Source organism: Penicillium pulvis, assembly GCF_028828015.1.
Source record: "Penicillium pulvis strain IBT 33274 chromosome Unknown contig_7_segment1_segment0, whole genome shotgun sequence".
In the NCBI taxonomy this organism is placed as follows: domain Eukaryota; kingdom Fungi; phylum Ascomycota; class Eurotiomycetes; order Eurotiales; family Aspergillaceae; genus Penicillium; species Penicillium pulvis.
Window position 1 is genome coordinate 826,944 of NW_026643079.1, and position 20,942 is coordinate 847,885.

Sequence of the window (20,942 nt, forward strand, 5' to 3'; positions counted from 1 at the left end):
TAGTTTATATGGCTAGCCGATGCAGATATAGTTCTATAGAGGGTCCTGGGACGGCATTATCTAAATAATGCCTTCTACATGGATTCAATGGCTGAACCAAGATGATGACAATTGCTCTACTCTAGAAAAACAAAGACACGGACAAAAACAAAGAAAAGAGTAGTCATCGGCTAAATTACAGAATAGTGATAGATAGGAACGCGGATGCACAGCGCGTCATCCTCGATCCACAGGGGAATAAATACCCAAAGCATTAACTCTTTTAGATCCAGGCAAGACTAAGACCTAGACCGGCACCGTCATGCAGCTTTCGGCGGGGGAAAAGACGTCTAGTAGTAGAAGGTCTCATCGACGGTACGACCACGCATCCACTTGGGCTCGGAACCACGGACGTAGATGTCCTCGAAGAGGTTGCGGTTGGTGTTGTCGGGAGCGGCCATCTTCTCGGCCTCGGCGACCTCGGCGTCGACGTGGGCACGGGCAGCCTTGTCGATGCTCTTGAGCTCCTCCTCGGAGGTAACGCCCCACTCGAGCATCTTCTGCTTGAGTCCGGCAATGGGGTCGTTGGTGCTGCGCATGCGCTGGATCTCCTCACGGCTACGGTAGGTGGTACCGGGGTCGGACATGGAGTGACCACCGTAACGGTAGGTGACGTACTCGAAGACGAGAGGGCCGTTACCGGAAATGGCGTAGTCCTTACCGTACTGAACGGCGGCCTTGGTGGCCAGGACGTCCATGCCGTTGACCTTGATACCGGGGATGTACTGACCACGCTTGTAGTACTCGGTCAGGGCGGAGGAGCGGGCGGCGGAGGTACCCATACCGTACTTGTTGTCTATTTTGATATATTAGTTTTCGGAGTCTCATCCACGCTTGAAAAGGTGGGGGGTGAACATACTCTCACAACCGAAGAGGACAGGGAGCTTCCACAGCTTGGCCATGTTGAAAGCCTCGAAGACCTGACCCTGGTTGGAGGCACCATCACCGTACAGGACGATGGAGGTGTTGGGCTGCTCGTTGTACTGCTGAGCGAAAGCCAGACCAGCACCGACGGGCACCTGAGCACCGACAATACCGTTACCACCGTAGAAGTTCTCGGCGAACATGTGCATGGAACCACCCTTTCCGTACGCGATACCCTCGCGGCGGCCGAGCAGCTCACCAATGATGGAGCGGATGGTACCACCACGCATCAAAGCGAAACCGTGGCAACGGTAAGCAGTGATAACCTTGTCCATGCGGGTGATAGCGTGCTCAATACCGACAGCGACGGCCTCCTGACCGGTCGACAGATGGCAGAAACCCCGGATCTTCTTCTCCTTGTACAGGCGATCGGCGGCCATCTCCATACGTCTGTGAATATCAAGCAATTAGCACATGTGCACATGTACAGACAAGTCTCTCGGTGGTAGTCGCATACCTCATGGAGACCATGTCGTTGTACATGGTCTTGAGCTCCTTCTTGGTGGTCTCCAGGGTGTACGGGGGCGGGTCGATCTCGTAGGTCTCGAAGCTCTCATCGGAGAGGCGGACGGTGAACGGCTTGTCATCCTCCTATGCAGCGCAATCGCTATGATCAGAATTGGGTCCAACAGCGCCTGAACGGGGGTTTCCAGTTTTCCGAACGGGGCTCAACAAACCTGCGGGATGTTCTCGGCGTGCGCAGAGGCGGCGTCAGTGGTGACGGAGCGACGGGTCAAAGGGGCAAAGGCCTGACGGCGCAGAGGCGCAGCCTGGCGGGCCGCAGTACGGAAGAGCATGATGCAGGTAGCCCAATTGTATATGTGAGAAGGGATGGGGAGGGAGATAGCGATACTTTTCCGATGAGATGTTGGGAACAAACTTTCCCGATTACTTAAGCGCTTCCCCTTCGGGGGCCGCCGGTGTAGACACCTGCAAACAGACCAAACCCGGAGCTGGCCTTGTATATATCAGCTCGCTTTTCCGCCCAAGAAGCTTCAAATAGAGGAATAATCGATGCCGGTTAGTGAAGGAAAGTGAGAATTCGTTCTGTCATAGCTGTTGGGTCAGAAAATACTGTGTTCGAGTCCACCAGGCCATCTGTCCGAGCTCGGAAAAATACTGGATGTACTTCCTTTGCTCAACAGATATCCACCCATTCTCTAACAGCTACAATGCTTCTTTGGAAGTCATGGAAAAATATTCCATGTCTTATAGATGAACACAAGATGGAAAGTAGACGGTCAATTGTAAGAAACCCCATGTCCGAACATTCTCCGCATACTCCGGAGCTTGTCCGGTTGATTGACCAGTTGGTATGCAACACTTGTGGACATCTATGATGCAAGCCGTGGACACCCCTTATCACGTTGCACTCGAACCAGTCGGATCACAGCCACCAACTCATCACTTCGACAACCAATCATCTCAACGTGCATAGATATGTATAGCACAAACCGTTGGGGTCAGAAAGGCCGTGGTGTATTAATCACATCAGTCCTTAATCAGAGGCTAAATCCACAGCTCCTCAATTGATCAGTCAACTCTCGTCACAGAACACGAAGTGCCAACACCCCCTCACTAGTATGAGAATATGCAGCAACCAAGGTTTGGCATGTGAGAAGACCAAAGGAGATAGAGTTGCAGCGGTACACCTGGTCAATTCGACCCGTCGCATTTCCGCCGGGGACTGTCATTGCATGCCGCGTGCGAGATATACTTTTGCTTCACGTGTCTTCAAGTTAAAACTTGGAAGCATGTGAGTACTCAACGTGCATAGCATCGACCGATCAATGTCTAGTCTAAATACCTTCCAAATACTCGAATTTTTAACATCTCAGTTCCGTGGTTCGTGGTTCGGCTTCTTGTCCTGGATAGATAGCGGGCCACGGATGTATTCCGAATGTTGACGCTCCACTTTCATAGGGCTCCGGGGCGCAGACCAAACTGGGTTATGGATTCAGCTAGCCAGATAGGGGCACTGATTGAAAGTTCATGCTTACAACTTTTGGTTTCCAAAATGGATACAAAATCAAAATTTAAATAAAATGCAAGACGAATTCGATCTAGAGCCGCAAGTCATGTAAATCCGACCTGAAACATTCAGCAAACTAGTAGAATATCGGTCCACATTGCCCAACTGAGAAAAATAGCTAACCGGGGCAACCAAGACCTTGATGGCCTGGACTCTCTAGACTTTAGCTGTTTCCATCTCTAGAACGCTGGAGCCTCGCTTTCAATCGGCTGTGCATTTTCGGTGATTGACTAGTAAAATCTTGTAGATGTTTCATATTGCCCCTAGTAGTTTCAATTGTTGATCAGTCTCTTTATGGAAGGAGCTTGACACTGTATCACCCGGTGGATCTTTTTGGACAAAACTGTTACAAAGCAATTGAAAAATCGGAGAATTTCTTTGTTTGTAACAGATCTAGACGGTTTGTATGGAGTACGGTGTATGACATTGACACTGGCAGTGGAGCTGGACCTAGAAGCAGATGGGATCATGAAACATGCTCTTCCCTGCCACCTGTTCTTCAATTGTTATGATCCACAGGAACCAGAAACCCTGTAAACCTTGCTAGCTGAAGCTAAGTCGGTGAATTGGCTCAAAATGTACGGTCGGGTCGACCATCCTAAACAAGAAATGGAACCTATACAATGTTTCGAAAGTCCTTTGCATGCATATGTGCAGTAGCGCACCTGGGCAGGAAGAATCCTTTACCACGGCCACCTGGGCAATGCAGGCCCGCATATACCAAGATTCGGAACCGAAATATGCGCGATATATCTCAATCCCAGGCTGCACCGTCAATCACCCATGCACACGTTGGACAGTGACAGCGGGAAGCCCGAGTCCCATGTGCGTCTAGTTCCTATACCGGGGACTGACCCCAGCGAATAGAAGGTGTATCAGACCCGCGGAGGGCGTTTCACTACTAAACCTTAAACACCGAAATCTACACCTCACTACCCACTGAATAGCATGGCGACATTGAACCAATATGTTTGACATGCAAAAGCACAGTCTGACCTGCTCGGTTGGAGGCTGTGTTCTTGTTCACGTTCTGAAACGCTGGCTTCGTGATCTCCCCTGAGCACGGACGACAGCGGGCGCAGAAAACGATCAATTTCTTATGGAGTACAACGTGCGTCGTTGAGCCACATAACCTTGGAAGTGGATAAGTGGGACAAGGACAAGGACTAGAACAACGATAAGGACACTTGACAGGAGAAGAAGTATGCTGATCTTTGTTGGTATATCAATACCCCATTGTAGGTATTGTAGGTATTAGCTCCGGTCGAGGTCCGAATTGATGGAGGATAGGAGGATGTGCATATCCCCGCTTTCCAAGGTGGCAAGACCTTCAACGGCGAAGATCATCATGCAAGTCCCAAAAGGGCGCGTAGACTGAATTTTCGGGACTGAAAGCTAGATCATTTTGAGTTTCATTTGGGTTTGCACTTGCATAACCTATGTCTACTGGATCTCCGCAGTAGCAAGGCAGAGCAATAGTTTGTACGTTGAGTTTATGTTCTTATTTTTGGTGCAAAAGGATAGGAGAGTCTAAATGTAAATCCCAATTACCGGTTAAAAAAAAGGGGGGGCCACCTGGAGCTGTCATATTAGCTCGGCAATAGTAGTGAAGATCATAGGGTTCCGATGGGGCATTCAATCTCAGTAGGGCCCAAGTTGACAGCTCTCAGGGGATGCAATCGATACATCTCGCACGAGGTCGATCAGCACGTACACGTCAAATTACAAACCTACACGTGTAGATAAATCAATTCTCCGATCAGCATTCACAAAGTATGGACTACGTGTGTCTGCCAAATGAAGTTCGTTGCCGTGGACACGTCCAATAGTGGCGGCCCGGTTAGTCCTCGCCGACGCAGTATCCCCATGCAGCCCGACCAGGCTAGACTCGCCTACGGGTCCAAAATTTTTGCCAGGACGACGACCAGTGGTCAATGCAGCAGATCGACAGTCGTGATATTCACTTGGAAAGGACGAGGGAGGACCCAAAAAGCAGAGCCTGGGCCGATCACTTGTGCACGCGATATTTGGGAGAATCCACCTCGTGGCAGCACGGATAGAGAACGGGACTGATGTGCAAATAATTTCACTTAGCTCGTGCTGCTCCTGTTAACCGGGCCACTAAGGGTCGGGAACAAGTGTGGAGAATGGTGAACATACAGATGGCGTCCACCGGGACGAGCAAGCGCGGCAGACGATTAAGGGGGTCAAGGCGCAGAGTGGATGTGTGAAGCGCACTGATAAGCCAGGGATCTGGGTCAGGAAATCTCCGTGAGCGGGCAGGTTTGCGGGAGTCGCGGAGAATAGCAGACTGGAGATCCGCCATTGCGTTCGTTGGGATTAGAAACCCGGCACCTCGACAAGAGAAGACGGTTGCCGGGAAGGATTTTCAGCCATTTGCCGAACGCATAGTCACTTGAACAGAAAATGACGTTCAGTTGCAAAAATGAGGCGAAAGCTTAAGCGTGTGATCAAATATGAACCTTGGGAAATCTGCAGTGCCATTGACAGAAAACGTTTGGGAGGATCGACGGTCGGCAAGTATATGGCCAATAAGAGACGTTGCAGCTTCCCCATGTGTCTCCACTATACTCAGTTGGGTATGCTTATGTCATCAGATCTCGTCATCGCAGCTTTTGGTTCCAAGGTTAGCCCATGTACTTTAATAATTTGGGTATCTCGGACGACAATAACGGCTATCTTGCCGAGTGAGTTCTGGGGAAGGGGTTCTTCAGGAACCGACGAATCCATGGATGAATTGACCATGACGGGCGATCCCAAGGCCCTGGGATGAAATTGGAGAATGGAGAATTTGGAGTAAGGGAAACAGAACGGATGTATGACGAGAGACTGAATGACTTTATACCCGATGACTTATATGTCCAGAGATGAATGTCTGACAGCCCTAATAAAACATGTGATATATTCTGAATACCAATGGCTGTATGTAGAAGGTCTATCAAGCTAAGGCCCAAAATGTCTAGGGCTTACTAGGGTTGCATCGGTGCCGGCGGGAATCTGATCAGGATTCCAATACAATCGTCGCCCCAACTATACAACCATGGACGCGTAGACCAACACTACAGTAGAAGCATACTGTAGAAAAAAGACCGAAAAAAGAAAGGGGGCGAATACTATATTGATGAACGCGTACCCCCTAACCAGTCAGGGCTAGGAATTGGATATGTTTCTCTCATGGCTCTCCAGTGGGAAGTATGAGCTCCACGCCATGTTCCGGCAACAGAACAGGGCCCGGCGCCCTGGTGCCCACTCTTGTACATGAACCATTCGAGGGCATGGCATGTCCCTTACTGTAGCATAGAATGGGGGCCGTGGAGTGGCGGGTGACTCCGTCACTAATGTATAGTCCTGCAGGAATTCGTGTAAGGGGGTTTTGCAACCACGTTTTTCTTTTACTTTGTGCCATGCGGCATGGAATCTTCCATTTTCCTTCCATCCCGACCCAGAGATGGACGAGCGAATGAAATCCGCCAACTGCAATCTCCAACCCTCCATTCTATGGATCGGTCCACCGAAAAAAGAGGAAAATAGGAAATCAGGGTACGGAAAAAGGAATTTGGAAAAAGAAAAAAACGAAAAAATCCCCGACCCACGAAGCTAAACTAGTCATCCATGGCTCATTATTCGCTAGTCCAGCTTCGGCAGTAAGTGGACCCGATCGCGTTCTCCAGATACCAGGTACTGCTGGACTATACCCACGATCGTCACTTTTCTCCTTTTTTGTGGGATTGATTTTAAATTTTTTGGATTTCCCTATTTCCTAATTCCCATTTTTTTTTATGGATTCGGAAAACCGAAACGAAGACTTGCGTGGGTTCAACTAGTGTCAAGAGGTGAAATGAATCCTGGTCCTCTCCACCAATAACCTTTGGTTCTTACAGCCCCCTGATGAATGGATATACAATTGTAGGTTACGAGGTACGGAGAACTTGGGTCCAACTAAGCCGCTTTGCGATAGTCCGATCTTTCTGATTAAATCCCTCTTGACCTTGACACTCCCCCCTGTCAATAATTCCTTGATGAATTAAAAGAAAAAAACGCTAAAACCCGTTTTTTTTAAGTTTCGGTCATTTTGGATTTATTATTTTTTGTTTTCTCCTCTTCTCCTCTCCCCCCCACCTCTGGTAGTTCCTCTTTTTGTTAAGAGTGACCCCCATGTGGAAACCTCGACTTTCTCCCAGATCGGAGTCTAAGTCTGGGAGTGATTCAAATCATTCTCAACCTGAAGGCTTTCTAAGTCGATCTAAGAGAAGATCCCTATTGCCCGGTAAGTTCTGATCGGAGAAGCCGGTAATCTGAGACTGTGTTGCCCCCCCCGTGCCTGTTCTAGATGCTCCTAAACCACCTCCCCTGACTACACCCCATAACATTCCTTCTCTTCTGTATTTTTCTTTTTCCATTTTCCATTTTCTCTTTTCCATTTCCTTTTCTATTTCCCACATTCCCGACCCATTCCAGTCTTGGTCAAATTCCAAGTCAGCAGGGTCATTACTTTCTTTTTCCAAGTCCCCGCAGAGCTAATGGGGGTGACGTACAGAATTTCAATCGCGACCAGAATCACCGTCCCGCTTTCGTTCCTTACGTTCGTTTGGTCGCAAGACTGATACAGACCGATCCGGGAGTGTTCTCTCTCACGTCGATAGCCATACGAACCGGCCGCGTGCGCCCTCGACGGTAGCCAGCTCCATTTCAGACTACCCGGACCCTCTGCTTTCGCACTCCAACAGATCTCGCGTATCTTTTAATTCTAGATCGGGCAGACACCCAACCGGCCCGATGGAGGTTGACCGCACCCGTACTCGGAGAGAGAGGACGTTCATTGGCAGCGAATGCGCTGTCTGCGAGGAACCGCTCGAACACACCTTGCGGGGAGAGCGGGTCCTTCAATTTTCCTGCAGCCACGTGTCTCACGAAGCATGCTTCTACGAATTCATCCGTGAATTTGAATCGCAATATTGCCCAACCTGCAATGCACCCCTCGGCCTTGACACGAGCCGCGGAGGCAATGTGTTGGACATCGGTTCGTATCCCCAGCAAAACAAAAGAGATCCATATCAGGCTAACCGGCACCCCGCTTGACAGAGAAAATCAGTAATATTGTGCGCTCGGTGACCATGAGCGACGCCGCCACTACGCGAAGTGGCTTGACGGGCCAGAACGCATGGGAACAGCAATCGATCCGCCGGCCGCCCAGTGACAGTGGGAGTCGCTCAAACAACCGGGACCCTTCATTCGGTGCGCGCCGCGACAGCCGCGACACCACCGGCCAGCGGGAGCGTGTCGAGCGCCTGACCACCGCATCGCAACCTCGTCAACCTCATTCACGCAACGGCAGCGCGGCGGGCTCTTCAGGGGATTACAATGAGGGTCAACATCCCAGCAGTGGAAGGCGGCATGACTACGACGTGCAAGCTATGGAGTCGGATTTGAGTCCTCGGCAAGGGGTCACCAAGAACCCCATCCCGGCCCCGATTGTCACCGTGCGCAGCGAATTCCCCACAATGAACCGATCTCGGCAGCAACAATCCCTGACTTGCTTGATCACTGTGGAAGTGCCGGAAGGCAACTGGCGCCCCAACGCAGAGGACCTGCGACATAGCCAGGCCACCCAACAACAGCTGGATGAGCCATATTCTGCTCGATTTGGAGGTTCTCAGGATGCCCGCTCCATTCAACAGGAACCGGCGGAAAATTTGGACGAGATCGCTGAGGAGCTCAAGAGCCGGGTCGACAACTGGCATGGTCTGGAGTTCAACCGATTCGGCAAGCTGCGTCTGCACGGACAAATGCGCGTTGGAAAGGACCGAGAATCATGGCAAGAGTTGGAATGTTATTTGTTTGCTGAGATGCTCATCTGCGTCAAGGAGAAGAAGCCATCCAGCTCTCAGCAATATGAAGAACCAGAAAAGCGCAAGCGGCCACGCTGCACCCTCAAGGGTTCAATCCTCATTAAGAAGCACCTGAAATCCTTAGAAGCAGGGACCGACGAGCCTATCCTTTCCCTAAACCTGTCGGTCAGTGAACTCCCTTACTTCTACTTGCGCTTCCAGTCTCGTCAGCAACTGGAGATGTGGCGCCGCGCCTTGATGGATCTGCACCCGGTGGAGAACTTGTCGCGCTCTCAGGATTATGAATTGGATCACTCTGGCGCGGAAGAGGATGACTACCGGACCAACCGCATCCAACGACAAGCCTCCATCAATTCGTCCTACGGTGCGGGTAAGTCAAATAATACCGCTATCACCGACTACAGCAACCCCGATATGGATAAAATGTCCATCGACTCGTTCCACGTTCCTATCGATATTGTGGTGGTCATTCCTGTATCGTCGTCCATGCAGGGTCTTAAGATCACTCTGATGCGCGACGCTCTTAAGTTCCTTGTTATGAACCTGGGAGCCCGAGATCGGATGGGTTTGGTGACATTCGGTTCGAGTGGCGGTGGAGTGCCCTTGGTAGGCATGACCACAAAAAACTGGAGTGGATGGAATAAAATTCTTGATTCAATTCGCCCCGTGGGCCAGAAGAGTCTCCGTGCTGATGTGGTCGAAGGTGCGAATGTGGCGATGGATCTCCTGATGCAGCGCAAGTTGAACAATCCTGTTTCGACTATTTTGTTGATCAGTGATTCATCTACCTCCGACCCCGAAAGCGTTGATTTCGTGGTCTCGCGCGCCGAGGCTGCCAAGATCAACATCCACTCGTTTGGACTTGGCCTGACCCACAAACCAGACACGATGATTGAGCTCTCCACACGCACCAAGGGCTCCTATCTCTACGTGAAGGACTGGATGATGCTGCGTGAATGTGTTGCCGGCTGCTTAGGTGCCTTGCAGACCACATCCCACCAAAATGTCAAGCTCAAGCTTCGCCTCCCCGAAGGATCTCCGGCCAAGTTTGTCAAGATTAGCGGTGCTCTTCACACTACCAAGCGCGCCACAGGCAGAGATGCCGAAGCCGCTTTGGGAGACCTCCGATTCGGCGACAAGCGCGATGTCTTAGTGCAGCTGGTCATCTCCCCTGATAATGCCACACAGGACAACATGCCCCAAGACCCCTGGGAGAGCTTGGTCTCCGGATTGGAGGCACTGGGTGGTGGACTAGATGGGGACGAGCAGCGGGTGCTCAGTGTGGAGGAGGTTCCGCTGATTCAGGCTGACCTGACCTATGGTGACCTTCTCCGGGATGGCCATCTCACTCACTCCCCTCGCCCGTCGTTGCTTGCCATCACCATGCTTCCACCCAACCCCAAGGCCAAGAACACACGACCCATGACTCCCCCAATTCCCCCTCACCCTTCTATTGTGCAGCGACGCATGGAGTTGCTCACCTCTGATATGTTGACTCGCGCACTCACTCTCGTTTCTCGCGGCCAACACGATCGGGGTCAGCATCTTTTGCATGAAACTCGGAGTATCCTCAAGGGCCTCGGCAAGGGTGGCCTGCCTCCACTTCCACCAGTAGCTTCGCGGCCTTCGGGCACTAGCGACTCGGGCAGCCGAGGCGACCACACCCCGAGCTCCTCCTCGCCCAAGTCTTCCACTTTTGGAGACAGCCATGCTTCCTCCGCATCTGAAACCGCCACTATCACACCTGCCTCTTCTGTTGACAGTCAGACCATGACCGCTCTCAATGCGGACTTGGATTCTGCCTTGGAGTGGATTAACCACCCGGCCGTCTTCGGCCGCGATTCCCGCAAGGCAGTTCTACAGAGCATCGGCGTCATCTCATCCCAGCGCGCCTACACATACCGCACGCCATCCGAAGCCCACTGGGCGCAACGGATTGCTGGTGTCCGTCGGTTGACAGACCGATCAAAAGACTGGCGTGAGATGGGTGATGATGCATTGACCGAAGAGTAAACGGTCTCATTCTCTTATATAATATTTTCTCATTTTGCATACTGTTGATACTACCCCCTGTTTGTTCGTTTTCCTCTTCTTTTTTCTTGGGTTGATACGTGCGTTTCTCGGGGAGTCGGCTCATGACTTGAATCTTTTCCTCATTTTTTTCCATTTTGCCCTATGATACCACTTTTGTTCCCGCCATGACTATACAGCATGATACCAGGGGCTTTCGTTTTGGTGTGTTTGCGCTTTTCCTGTGGATTGGTGCCGTTTTGGATATACATCTGTTTACAATGCTCTAACGGTCTTGGTTATGGTGTGAGGATGGGATAGGTTATTTTATCATTTTTCTGGTTATTGTTGAAATTCCGTGACGACCTCCTGGACTGATATAGCCGCATAATTGATTCCCATTTTGATCGATGACTACACACTTTGCATTGTAAACCCTGGTAGAACCTTCAATGTAGTTTCTGCGCAGTGCTGTGGCTCACTAGATCCTTCCATGGCTAAACGCCGGAAGCGTGGCTGCTTATCGCCGATGGCTCCGCTTTCGCGCCAGAGCACCTCCAACTTTCGAGTCACACCTCCGGATCGAACCCTGCTCTTCATCCGACTCAAATCAACAAACATGGTCATTTGCCACTGAAACTATGTTGAAAACATCTATTTTGCGCACTATCTGTAGTGCTCGCCCGCTCCCGACGGCGTGCGCGCAACCAGTAGCCCGCGCTTCTCATTTGCCAGGAACCCAGCTGTCGCGCACAACTCAAATAATCTCTCCTCGAACATATTCACAGTGGAAATTCAATACATTACCCAGAAAAAACCCCCGAAGCCTCCAAAAATCACCAACATGCCGACTTCCCCAAATCCCACGCAGAGCATTCTCCTCGGGCCCGCGATTCAGCTACCCACGCAACACCTATAATCGCTTCGGAGGAGGAGGACGGCGCGAACCACTGATATACAATGTGGTTCGATACTTGAAACCACAACACTACGTTCTAATTGGACTGGGATTATCAGGCGTCTACCTATACAACACTGATGTAGTGGAGGTAAGTACAACGCATATGTCGCACAAGAAGTCAGATCTAACATTCCCGAAACAAAGATAACAGGTCGTCGCCGCTTCAACATGGTATCTGCGAAAATGGAGCTGGAAATGGGCGAACAGACCTACCGCCAGGTTCTCAACGAAGAGCGCGGCAAGATACTTCCGGATAATCATCCTGTGACACAAATGGTGGATCGAGTCCTGCAGCGATTAATTCCCCTTGCACCCATTGAGGGCGCTGATTGGAAGGTGCACGTTATTGCGGACCCTAACATGAAGAATGCATTTGTACTTCCGGGGTAAGTAGACCCCGCAGAATCATCGGCCTGGCCCGGGGCTGAGAAGCGACTGCATGCTGACATGGAAATATCTTATTTAGAGGGAAAGTATTCGTTGCTACTGGCATCTTACCCATTTGTCAAGATGATGATGGCCTTGCGGCTGTTCTAGGCCACGAAATTGCGCATGTTGTGGCGCATCACCCGGCCGAGCGTGCAAGTAACAGCTTCATCACTACGGGTGTTGCTCTATTCATTGCGCTTTTACTGGACTTCTCCGGTCAGGCGAGCTCGCTTGTTATGAATTACATGTATAGTCTGCCAAACTCAAGGACACAGGAGGTTAGTTCATGCGTTGTATGATATGTGAATTATTTGGCTAATGGGTAAATTCAGGCTGAAGCAGATCATATTGGATTGTGTAAGTAGCGACGAAAAAACTGCTTACTATGTGCTAACTGTGACTATCAGTGATGATGTCTAAGGCTTGCTTCAATCCTGAAGCTGCTGTCAGGCTGTATGTTACTCCATATCCCTAGTGTCATATGCCTTGACTAACAATGTCCTAGGTGGCAGCGGATGCAGAAAGTAGAGAAGGAGGCACCACCGGAATTTTTGTCCACTCACCCTTCAGTACGTTACCCTGTCTAGTAGAACTACCCAGGTGTTTCGGGGTTATCGTTACTAACACTACTTGTAGAGCTATAATCGCGAAGAAGCCATTCGTGGATGGTAAGATGAAGCTCTCGGCCCCCTGGTGATTTGCTTCTTGACTGACCAGTTGCAGGCTCGAAAAAGCGGAGCATATTTATGCTGAGAATGGCTGCAGCTCCCTTGGAAGCTATAGTAAGACTGTCTCCATTGGAGTTTCTCAGACAAATTACTGACTGCAGTTTTCAATAGTGCCCCAGTTTCAAAATGCACTGCGTTCGCAAACCAGTTCATTTGGCTGGTAAATGGGAAGTAGATAAATCAGGAAGGACAGTGAACGAACGATTATTATTGTAATATTAGATTAGAAACCATCCCCTTTGAAAATAGCTTTGGAATTATTATGATGCAACTTTAAACTTGACGATCAACTGGTGAGTTCCCCTCGTGCAAACGGAGCAAACCCACTGTCCCCGAGCTCCCAAAAAAACCCCGGCACAACTCGACCCAGCATCGACATCCCCCCCCGTCATATCCCCCTCCGTCGCATCTTTCTCGGACGCGACCTCTCATAATGTCGCTATCAATTCCTGGGCCCTCCCAAGCGGGCCTCTTTAAGGCCGGGTACCAAAGGTAAGCAGAGAAAACCACCATTCCAAACTTCATCCCACCGCCGCACCACCCACACCTCCTTATCTGTCCCGCTCGCAAAGCACGGCACCAGCACCACAATGTACTAACCGCACTATCAATGCAGCCACGACGCCGAAGATGGAGCTGTCATTCGTAACATCGAGGCCTGCCAGGCCATCTCGCAGACCGTGCAGACCTCCCTGGGCCCTTACGGCCGCAACAAGATCGTCATCAACCACCTGCAGAAGATGATCCTCACCTCCGACGCCGCTACTATCCTGCGCGAGCTGGATGTGGTTCACCCCGCTGCTAAGCTGCTTGTTATGGCTAGCCAGCAGCAGGATTCGGAGATGGGTGATGGTACCAACTTGGTTATTGTTTTGGCCGGCGAGTTGCTCAAGAAGGCAGAGGAGCTCATTCGGTTGGGATTGAAGACCAGTGATATTGTTTCGGGTTATGAAAAGGCACAGAACTATGCTCTGAAGGTCTTAGAGGGTATGCTCTTGAACCTCGGTATCAGGGGGGATACAGGATATACGGTTACTGACTACTTCTTATGTGATTAGATCTCGAGGTCGACCGTCTGCAGGACATGCGCTCAGCATCGGAGCTCAGCAAGGCTCTTCGCACAGTTGTGGCTAGCAAGCAGTCTGGCACTGAGGATATTCTGGCTAGTTTGGTAGCGGAGGCGGTCCTTGCGGTCCTGCCCAAGAACCCCACTAACTTCAACGTCGACAATGTGCGGGTTGTTAAGATTATGGGTGGTAGCTTGGAGCAGTCTAAGGTCGTTAAGGGTATGGTGTTTGGACGTGAGCCGGATGGAGTTGTCAAATCGGCTAAGAGGGCCAAGGTCGGCGTGTTCAGCTGCCCCATTGACGTCTCCCAAACCGAGACCAAGGGTACGGTTCTGCTGAAGAACGCCCAGGAGATGATGGACTACACCAAGGGCGAGGAGGAGCGTCTGGAGACTGCCATCAAGGAGCTGTACGACTCTGGTCTGCGTGTCGTTGTTGCTGGTTCCACCGTCGGCGAGCTGGCCCTTCACTACCTCAACCGTTTCAACATCTTGGTCATCAAGATTCTTTCCAAGTTCGAGCTTCGCCGCCTGTGCCGTGTGGTTGGCGCCACTCCCCTGGCCCGCCTGGGTGCCCCCATGCCCGATGAGATGGGTCAAGTCGATATCATCGAGACTATCGAGATTGGAGGTGACCGCGTCACCGTCTTCCGTCAAGAGGATGCCAACGCCGTGACTCGCACTTCCACCATTGTGCTCCGCGGTGCTACCCAGAACCACCTCGAGGACGTCGAGCGCGCCATTGATGATGGTGTGAACGTTGTCAAGGCCATCACCAAGGACCCGCGTCTGGTTCCCGGTGCTGGTGCCACTGAGATCCAGCTCGTTGAGCGGATCTCCAACTTTGCTGATAAGACTCCTGGTCTGCCCCAGCACGCTATCCGCAAGTACGCCGAGGCCTTCGAGGTCATCCCTCGCACTCTCGCCGAATCTGCCGGCCTGGATGCCACCGAGGTTCTCTCCCGCCTGTACACCGCACACCACCGCACTACCCCCGCCACAGAGGAAGAGGAGGGCAGTTCATCCGAGGAGGAAGAACCCTACTGGACTACCGGTGTGGATCTTGAGATTAGTGGTGATTCCGACGGTACTCTTGATTCCGTGGACGAGGGTATTCTTGACCTGTTGGCCTCAAAGAGCTGGGCTATTCGTCTGGCTAGTGAGGCTGCCCGGACTGTGCTGAGTGTCGATCAGATCATTGTGGCTCGCCAGGCCGGTGGACCCAAGCCGCCTGGTCCCAACCCCAACTGGGATGAGGATTAAATGTAACGTGTTATAACGTGGTTTACGTGCATTTTACTTGAGATTCTTTCATTTCTGTTGGCTTCGAGACCGTTGGGACGCTGATAGATTTCCGTACGATATCACGAAAAAAAGTCGCCTGGTGTGTATAGCCGAGTATGATAATACATCCATACATTATGGTATATATCCTTATCAAGTAAATAAGAAAACAATAATTGCACTAAACAGGAATGATGTATACAAATCGGCCCAAAGTTGTTGACCTATCGCAAAGCTGACATAATATATGCCACGTGACACCCAGATTTTCCCCGAAACCCATCACTCACTTTTCGTCTTGTAACGCGGCGAAGCTAATTATCTCCCCCATTCCCCTACCACGGAGCGTCTCCTCAATTGAGAATTTCTCTAATCTTCTCCTCGTTCCTCATCCCATCTCCGCCATGTCTCTCTCAGTCCGCGCCTACCGACAGCTCTCCGGCTCCGTCCGCCCGTCCTCTCTGCGCATCGCGTCTACATACCTGCCCACAACCCGCACACCTGCCAGCCGACGATGGGAGTCTACCGAGGCCGCCGCTGCCCCTGTCAACCCTAAGATTGCCCAGATTGTTGATCAGATCAGCACATTGACCCTTCTGGAGACCGCCGATCTCGTTTCGAGCTTGAAGGTTGGTCACCAATTTCCCTGATTGATGGAGCGCAATGCCACCTTTAATTGCGTCAATGGGACTACAATCTTGATCACATGTAGTGTGATCGCCGCAAGAGACAGACCAGAAAGCTAAAATGGATTCCTTAGACCCGCCTGAACATCCCCGACCTCCCCGTCGGTGGCTTCGCCATGGCCCCCGGCGCCGGTGCCCCCGGAGCTGCCGCTGCCGTTGAGGAGGAGGAGGCTGCCCCCGCTGCCGCTGAGAAGACCCTCTTCAACCTGAAGCTTGAGTCGTTCGAGGCTACTTCCAAGCCCAAGGTCATCAAGGAGGTTAAGAACATGCTCGGTCTGTCACTGGTGGACAGCAAGAAGTTCGTCGAGTCCGTGCCGAAGATCATGAAGGAGTCTGTGCCCAAGGAGGAGGCCGAGAAGATCATTGAGACCCTCAAGGCTCTTGGTGCCAAGGTTGTCATGGAGTAAGAAAAAAGCACAAGTGAATCAGGGACTGGTGGTTCCGATCGGAGATGGGATTGGATAGAGCTGTTTTTGTTTGACACTTTGCTCTCTCCTTGTTTTTTTATAAGACTTGGGTATGTACGAGGATTTAGGGCTTCGAGGATATCCTGGAGCGTTGGCCCTGGTTGGGGGCAAATGTATATTATACGCATTGTTATGGACCCGTCGAGTACAAAGGGCTCCTTTTTGTTTAATTGACTGCATTGAGCATTTCAGCAATTTCGTTGCCTTCCTTAGATATTGGAGTTCAGATAGACATGCTTCAAAATGTAACCCGGTAAAAAAGTTGATCTTGTAATGTTGCCAATCGCCGAAATTCTGATCAAAATGCGGATCAATCCCGACCTCCGCGGATTTTCAACCTCAACTCACCGACCACCTATGCTCCTTCCTGTTCCCACCAGCTACCAGCTATCATGGCAAGAACACAGGCAGCCCTCCGAAAATGGCTCTACCTCCGGAAATTCCTCGCGTCCAGCCCCACGACAATTAATTTGGCTCGTAACAATGGCCTCATTCCGTGCGCAAACTTACTCCAAGCCGGAGACCTTGGAGTACACAACGCGCGACCATTTCACAATACCTCATCGAAGCAAGCGAAACCACGCCCCGCACCCGCCGCGAGGCGAGCCAGGGAGCACGAGAGACAGAATGCAGTATTCCAGGCTACCTGGCACGCTGGACGGCGGGCGGAGAAAGGTATTGATCATACAGGCATGTTCTATGAATGTTTGAGCAATATCAAGCCAGAATATGTCGGGAATGTTGAGTCGATGGTAGCAAAGCATGAAACAGAGGCAAGATGGGCGTATGCAGCTGCCACCAAGGATGGTTTGATTCCCAGTGCGATTAGTGAGAGTACATACAAAGATGTGGGTACGCAGTTGATCAGAGCGGCATTTGCAACGGAGCCGGATAGGCTTGTTATTCGGAAAATTTCAACTGGTGAGTCTCTTTGACGGCGAGATGATATTGATCTATATCGAGGCCAAGGGGAAAAGTGGATTTGAGTTGTTTACTGATCGAATGCAGATGTCGATGCTGTTTTTCGTATTGGGTGGATGGTCACCGCTGATAACCGATTCCTTCGCGGCTGGCTGATTACGGCGTGTGCAATGGCTAACGCTGCTCTTCCGTCCGTGATTTCTGCGCGGTGTTCGTTCACGGATACATCTGTACCGTCGAGGAACAACCCTCAGCTCGATGTACTGTTTGATCTTGCGAAGACGGGATACCCTCCGGCTTTACTATTGCAAGCGAAAGTCATGTATCTGCGAGGGGAGTACGAGTCCGCTGCTGAGCTTTTAGAGGAAAAGGTGCTACCGTATATTTCCCCAACGGCACGCAAACCCATGCCATTTGAGGATATCGTTCTAGGCGGCTTGCTGGATGATCCGTACAGACTATACGCGCTAGTCCAGGCAACACTGGGTGAGTTGGACAACTCCCAGGAACACCGCAACAAATCAGACGAAGCCATCCGGACCGCAGCACTGGTGTATAACGACCCCACCGCGTTAATGGAATATGCGTCTCTCATGATGAACCAGAACAACCTGGAGAAGTACGAAGAATGCATGTCCAAAGCCGCCACCGCGGGCAGTGGGGAAGCCTGTCTATATCTCGCAAACTTCTACTACCTCACCCACCAAGGCCTATACCCAACGCGCGGTGAACAAAAACCCACAAAAGCCAACCCCCATCCTGCAGCGAACTGGAAACCTATCGAGGTCAATACTAAGGTTGAACTCGATCCCATCGCAAAGCTAAGCAGTTGGCAGTCTATCATGAAAATGGTAAAATACTCATTTAATCGTTCCATGAGCCGCGCTGACTACCACCGGCTTGCGTATGAGTGGTATAGTCTCGCCAATGGCCACGGTGAACACAGGGCAACGTTCATGCGCGCTCTTTTGGCGCGGGAACTGGACCTGGTGCACGATGGGCGGGTTATGTTGGAGTTTTTTACAGAATTTTCGGATATCGAGCAGGATCCTATGTATAAGAGGAAGTTGGCGGAGTTGAAGGCTAATTGGTATAATAAGGAGTATGAGCCATCAGTGCCGAAGAGGTTGTTACCTGTACGATAGTGTGAAGGTTAGACTGATCTAGTAGATCAGTTGAATTGTGTATATCTTGTAATTATACTGTGACTGTGCTTTTGTCCCTGCTCCTGTATATATCCTTTGGAAACTGCTAGTATCTGGGTTTTCTCTTCCAAATTTTCCATAGTATGTATTCTCTGCACTGCCCAACATTGTTCTCACCCCAGAAAATGTCAACTTAGTACCAGTCATACCATATAAAATTACATGCGGGGATAATCAATTAAATAAGATCCATCTCCGGGACCACTGCTTGTAAACCATCAAGCGGAAGCGCGACTCATGCATTTTGTTTCAGGAAGGAATGATAATCTGATTTAAGAAGGCGCGATATTCGAGTATAGACTCTTCCCCGAATATCAAACCTTCTCTTCTATTTAATTCTTATCTTCCCCTTATTCTCTTAATTTAATAAGCCATTCTTTTATGAAGACAAGGCTTACACAAATAATAATGTCAGTCAGAAGTGGACAAGAAATCGAGATGTTCTCCAAAACCTGAATATGGAACCATGGTTCCTCTGGCTGCCCATGGAACGAAACCGGGGTAAGCTCGTGTACCGTGATCACCGCATCATCAGGATCTTGAGCTTCCCACTGGTCAGATCTTCAAGAAACTATCTTTTGATGTCATCCTTACCTTCCAAACCCGAGACTTGAGGACCGATGACATTGATGGCTAACCTCATTCCCAGCAAAATTTAGCCGCTTTCGTGGTTTGAACCTGTTTGACGCGTCATGTCCGTGATAATAAGACCGTCATGAGTCTTGATTCAGATTCATTTTTGAATTTCTCCTCGTATGAACCTTGATATTGCGTCACAAGGGGGGGTTCGTGAGGGGAGCTTTTTATTGGGAGGCAAACCAAGGCGGGTGGCATATAAAGCCCCTAGCGGTAGCATCTTATTGCTCATCATTTTAAAGTTATATCTATTCAAACCATCTAACCAATAACTTCAAGTTCAGATCAAACTACCTTATCTAATCTATTTTTTATATTTTCTATTTTCTACTACCAATCATGTCCAACTTCATGCACAAAGTCAAAGACGCCATGACCGATCGTGACAGGGACACAGACCGCGGCTACAACGAGCCTGGTCAGGATAACTACGGTACCGGCACTGACACCAAAGGCAGCACCAACCACCCCAGTAGGAGCTCGAACCCATTTGGCTCTTCCCGCTCTGGCGAGGGGACTGGTCGTTCTGGCACCGACCCCTACGCTCAGACCAGAGCAGGTGGTGCAACCAATGCTGGACCTCATGATTCATCAATGGGCAACAAGATGGATCCTCGAGTAGACAGTGACATGGGTAAGCTAAGCCATAATCGCTCAGATATACTTATGTTCAAGGGCCAAAGCTCACCCGAGACCGTATCTAGACAACCGCGCCAGCCAAGGCAGAACTGGCAATCAAAACCTCGGTGGCAGTTCTGGCTCCGACCCCTACACTCAGAGCAGAACAGGTGGTGCATCCAATGCTGGACCTCATGATTCATCAATGGGCAACAAGATGGATCCTCGAGTGGACAGTGACATGGGTATGCTAAGCCATATTTCCACAAACATTCCTAATCTCGAAATCAAAGCTAATTCAAGCCCGTATCAAGATAACCGTGCAAGCCAAGGCAGAACGGAAGGCGAACGTCCAAATGTTGCCCATGCCCAAGGCTTCAATCCTAGCAACACATCTTACAAGCAGGGGCAGCAGCAGCAGCAACCTGGTATGCAGCAACAGTCCGGTATGCAACAACAGCAACCCGGCATGCAGGCCTTCGACAACCACAAGAAGAGTGAGGAGAATTACTCCAAGAACACACAGGAGCACAGTTCCCACTCCCAGCCTGGTGAATTTGGTTCCGATATGAGCACCGAGGACGATCATAGCACCTCTATGCAGGAGAACAAGTCCCACTCAACCACTAGCCATGCTGCACCATGCCAGACGAATACAGGTGCCGAGTCAGGCGGTATGGGTGGCACTGCTCAGCCGAGCTTCGGTGGTAATGCCGCGGCCGGTGGTAGTAGTTACGGAGGTGCCGGTGCAGGAGGACAATCTGGGGCTCAGGCTCAGAATGTCGACCCTATGAATAAGCTTGATCCTAGAACTACTCGTGCGGCTGAGCAGCAGAATCTTGCTGGTAACCAGCGGGGCTACTAAGGTTGTCTTTCGTCTTCTTGGGTTGTTATGTATTGATTGACTCGATTAGTTTATTAAGTATTATAGTTTTTGTAATTTTGTACAGTATACCAGAATGGAAGATAAACGTTTCTGTTTGGAATGATTTACAGATGCATTTCGACGTAGATTTTATGTTTTAGAAAAATCTCAGTCATGAAACTGTGCAACGCGAATAATCTG

At 50.5% G+C, this 20,942-nt stretch overlaps 8 protein-coding genes across 8 annotated transcripts; 6 read left to right on the forward strand and 2 right to left on the reverse strand.

The window, feature by feature from the left end:
- Positions 1 to 329: 329 nt before the first annotated feature.
- Positions 330 to 1,760, reverse strand: N7503_008252 (pyruvate dehydrogenase (acetyl-transferring) subunit E1 alpha; the record flags this gene model as incomplete). Its single annotated transcript, XM_057067799.1, has 4 exons — positions 330 to 835; positions 899 to 1,353; positions 1,421 to 1,554; positions 1,641 to 1,760. 4 exons carry the CDS (start codon positions 1,758 to 1,760, stop codon positions 330 to 332), a joined length of 1,215 nt encoding a protein of 404 aa, XP_056918654.1.
- A 3,321-nt stretch (positions 1,761 to 5,081) lies between these two features.
- N7503_008253 (uncharacterized protein) lies at positions 5,082 to 5,321 on the reverse strand (the record flags this gene model as incomplete). Its single annotated transcript, XM_057067800.1, has 1 exon — positions 5,082 to 5,321. The coding sequence occupies one exon, from the start codon at positions 5,319 to 5,321 to the stop codon at positions 5,082 to 5,084; it is 240 nt and encodes a 79-aa protein (XP_056918655.1).
- Positions 5,322 to 7,173: 1,852 nt separating this feature from the next.
- On the forward strand, positions 7,174 to 10,901 carry N7503_008254 (VWA and PH domain-containing RING finger protein). The gene is made up of 3 exons (XM_057067801.1): positions 7,174 to 7,283; positions 7,554 to 8,036; positions 8,099 to 10,901. The coding sequence occupies exons 2-3, from the start codon at positions 7,793 to 7,795 to the stop codon at positions 10,876 to 10,878; spliced, it is 3,024 nt and encodes a 1,007-aa protein (XP_056918656.1). The 5' UTR covers positions 7,174 to 7,283; positions 7,554 to 7,792; the 3' UTR covers positions 10,879 to 10,901.
- A 615-nt stretch (positions 10,902 to 11,516) lies between these two features.
- On the forward strand, positions 11,517 to 13,157 carry N7503_008255 (M48 family metallopeptidase; the record flags this gene model as incomplete). Its single annotated transcript, XM_057067802.1, has 9 exons — positions 11,517 to 11,924; positions 11,981 to 12,222; positions 12,303 to 12,543; positions 12,598 to 12,622; positions 12,673 to 12,718; positions 12,771 to 12,834; positions 12,902 to 12,933; positions 12,989 to 13,047; positions 13,105 to 13,157. The coding sequence occupies 9 exons, from the start codon at positions 11,517 to 11,519 to the stop codon at positions 13,155 to 13,157; spliced, it is 1,170 nt and encodes a 389-aa protein (XP_056918657.1).
- Positions 13,158 to 13,426: 269 nt separating this feature from the next.
- On the forward strand, positions 13,427 to 15,322 carry N7503_008256 (chaperonin-containing T-complex subunit CCT8; the record flags this gene model as incomplete). Its single annotated transcript, XM_057067803.1, has 3 exons — positions 13,427 to 13,485; positions 13,610 to 13,980; positions 14,052 to 15,322. The coding sequence occupies 3 exons, from the start codon at positions 13,427 to 13,429 to the stop codon at positions 15,320 to 15,322; spliced, it is 1,701 nt and encodes a 566-aa protein (XP_056918658.1).
- A 425-nt stretch (positions 15,323 to 15,747) lies between these two features.
- N7503_008257 (mitochondrial 54S ribosomal protein bL12m) lies at positions 15,748 to 16,436 on the forward strand (the record flags this gene model as incomplete). The annotated part of the gene is made up of 2 exons (XM_057067804.1): positions 15,748 to 15,972; positions 16,104 to 16,436. 2 exons carry the CDS (start codon positions 15,748 to 15,750, stop codon positions 16,434 to 16,436), a joined length of 558 nt encoding a protein of 185 aa, XP_056918659.1.
- A 452-nt stretch (positions 16,437 to 16,888) lies between these two features.
- Positions 16,889 to 18,562, forward strand: N7503_008258 (uncharacterized protein; the record flags this gene model as incomplete). Its single annotated transcript, XM_057067805.1, has 2 exons — positions 16,889 to 17,417; positions 17,505 to 18,562. 2 exons carry the CDS (start codon positions 16,889 to 16,891, stop codon positions 18,560 to 18,562), a joined length of 1,587 nt encoding a protein of 528 aa, XP_056918660.1.
- A 1,035-nt stretch (positions 18,563 to 19,597) lies between these two features.
- Positions 19,598 to 20,741, forward strand: N7503_008259 (uncharacterized protein; the record flags this gene model as incomplete). The annotated part of the gene is made up of 2 exons (XM_057067806.1): positions 19,598 to 19,892; positions 19,963 to 20,741. The coding sequence occupies 2 exons, from the start codon at positions 19,598 to 19,600 to the stop codon at positions 20,739 to 20,741; spliced, it is 1,074 nt and encodes a 357-aa protein (XP_056918661.1).
- Between the last annotated feature and the right edge of the window lie 201 nt (positions 20,742 to 20,942).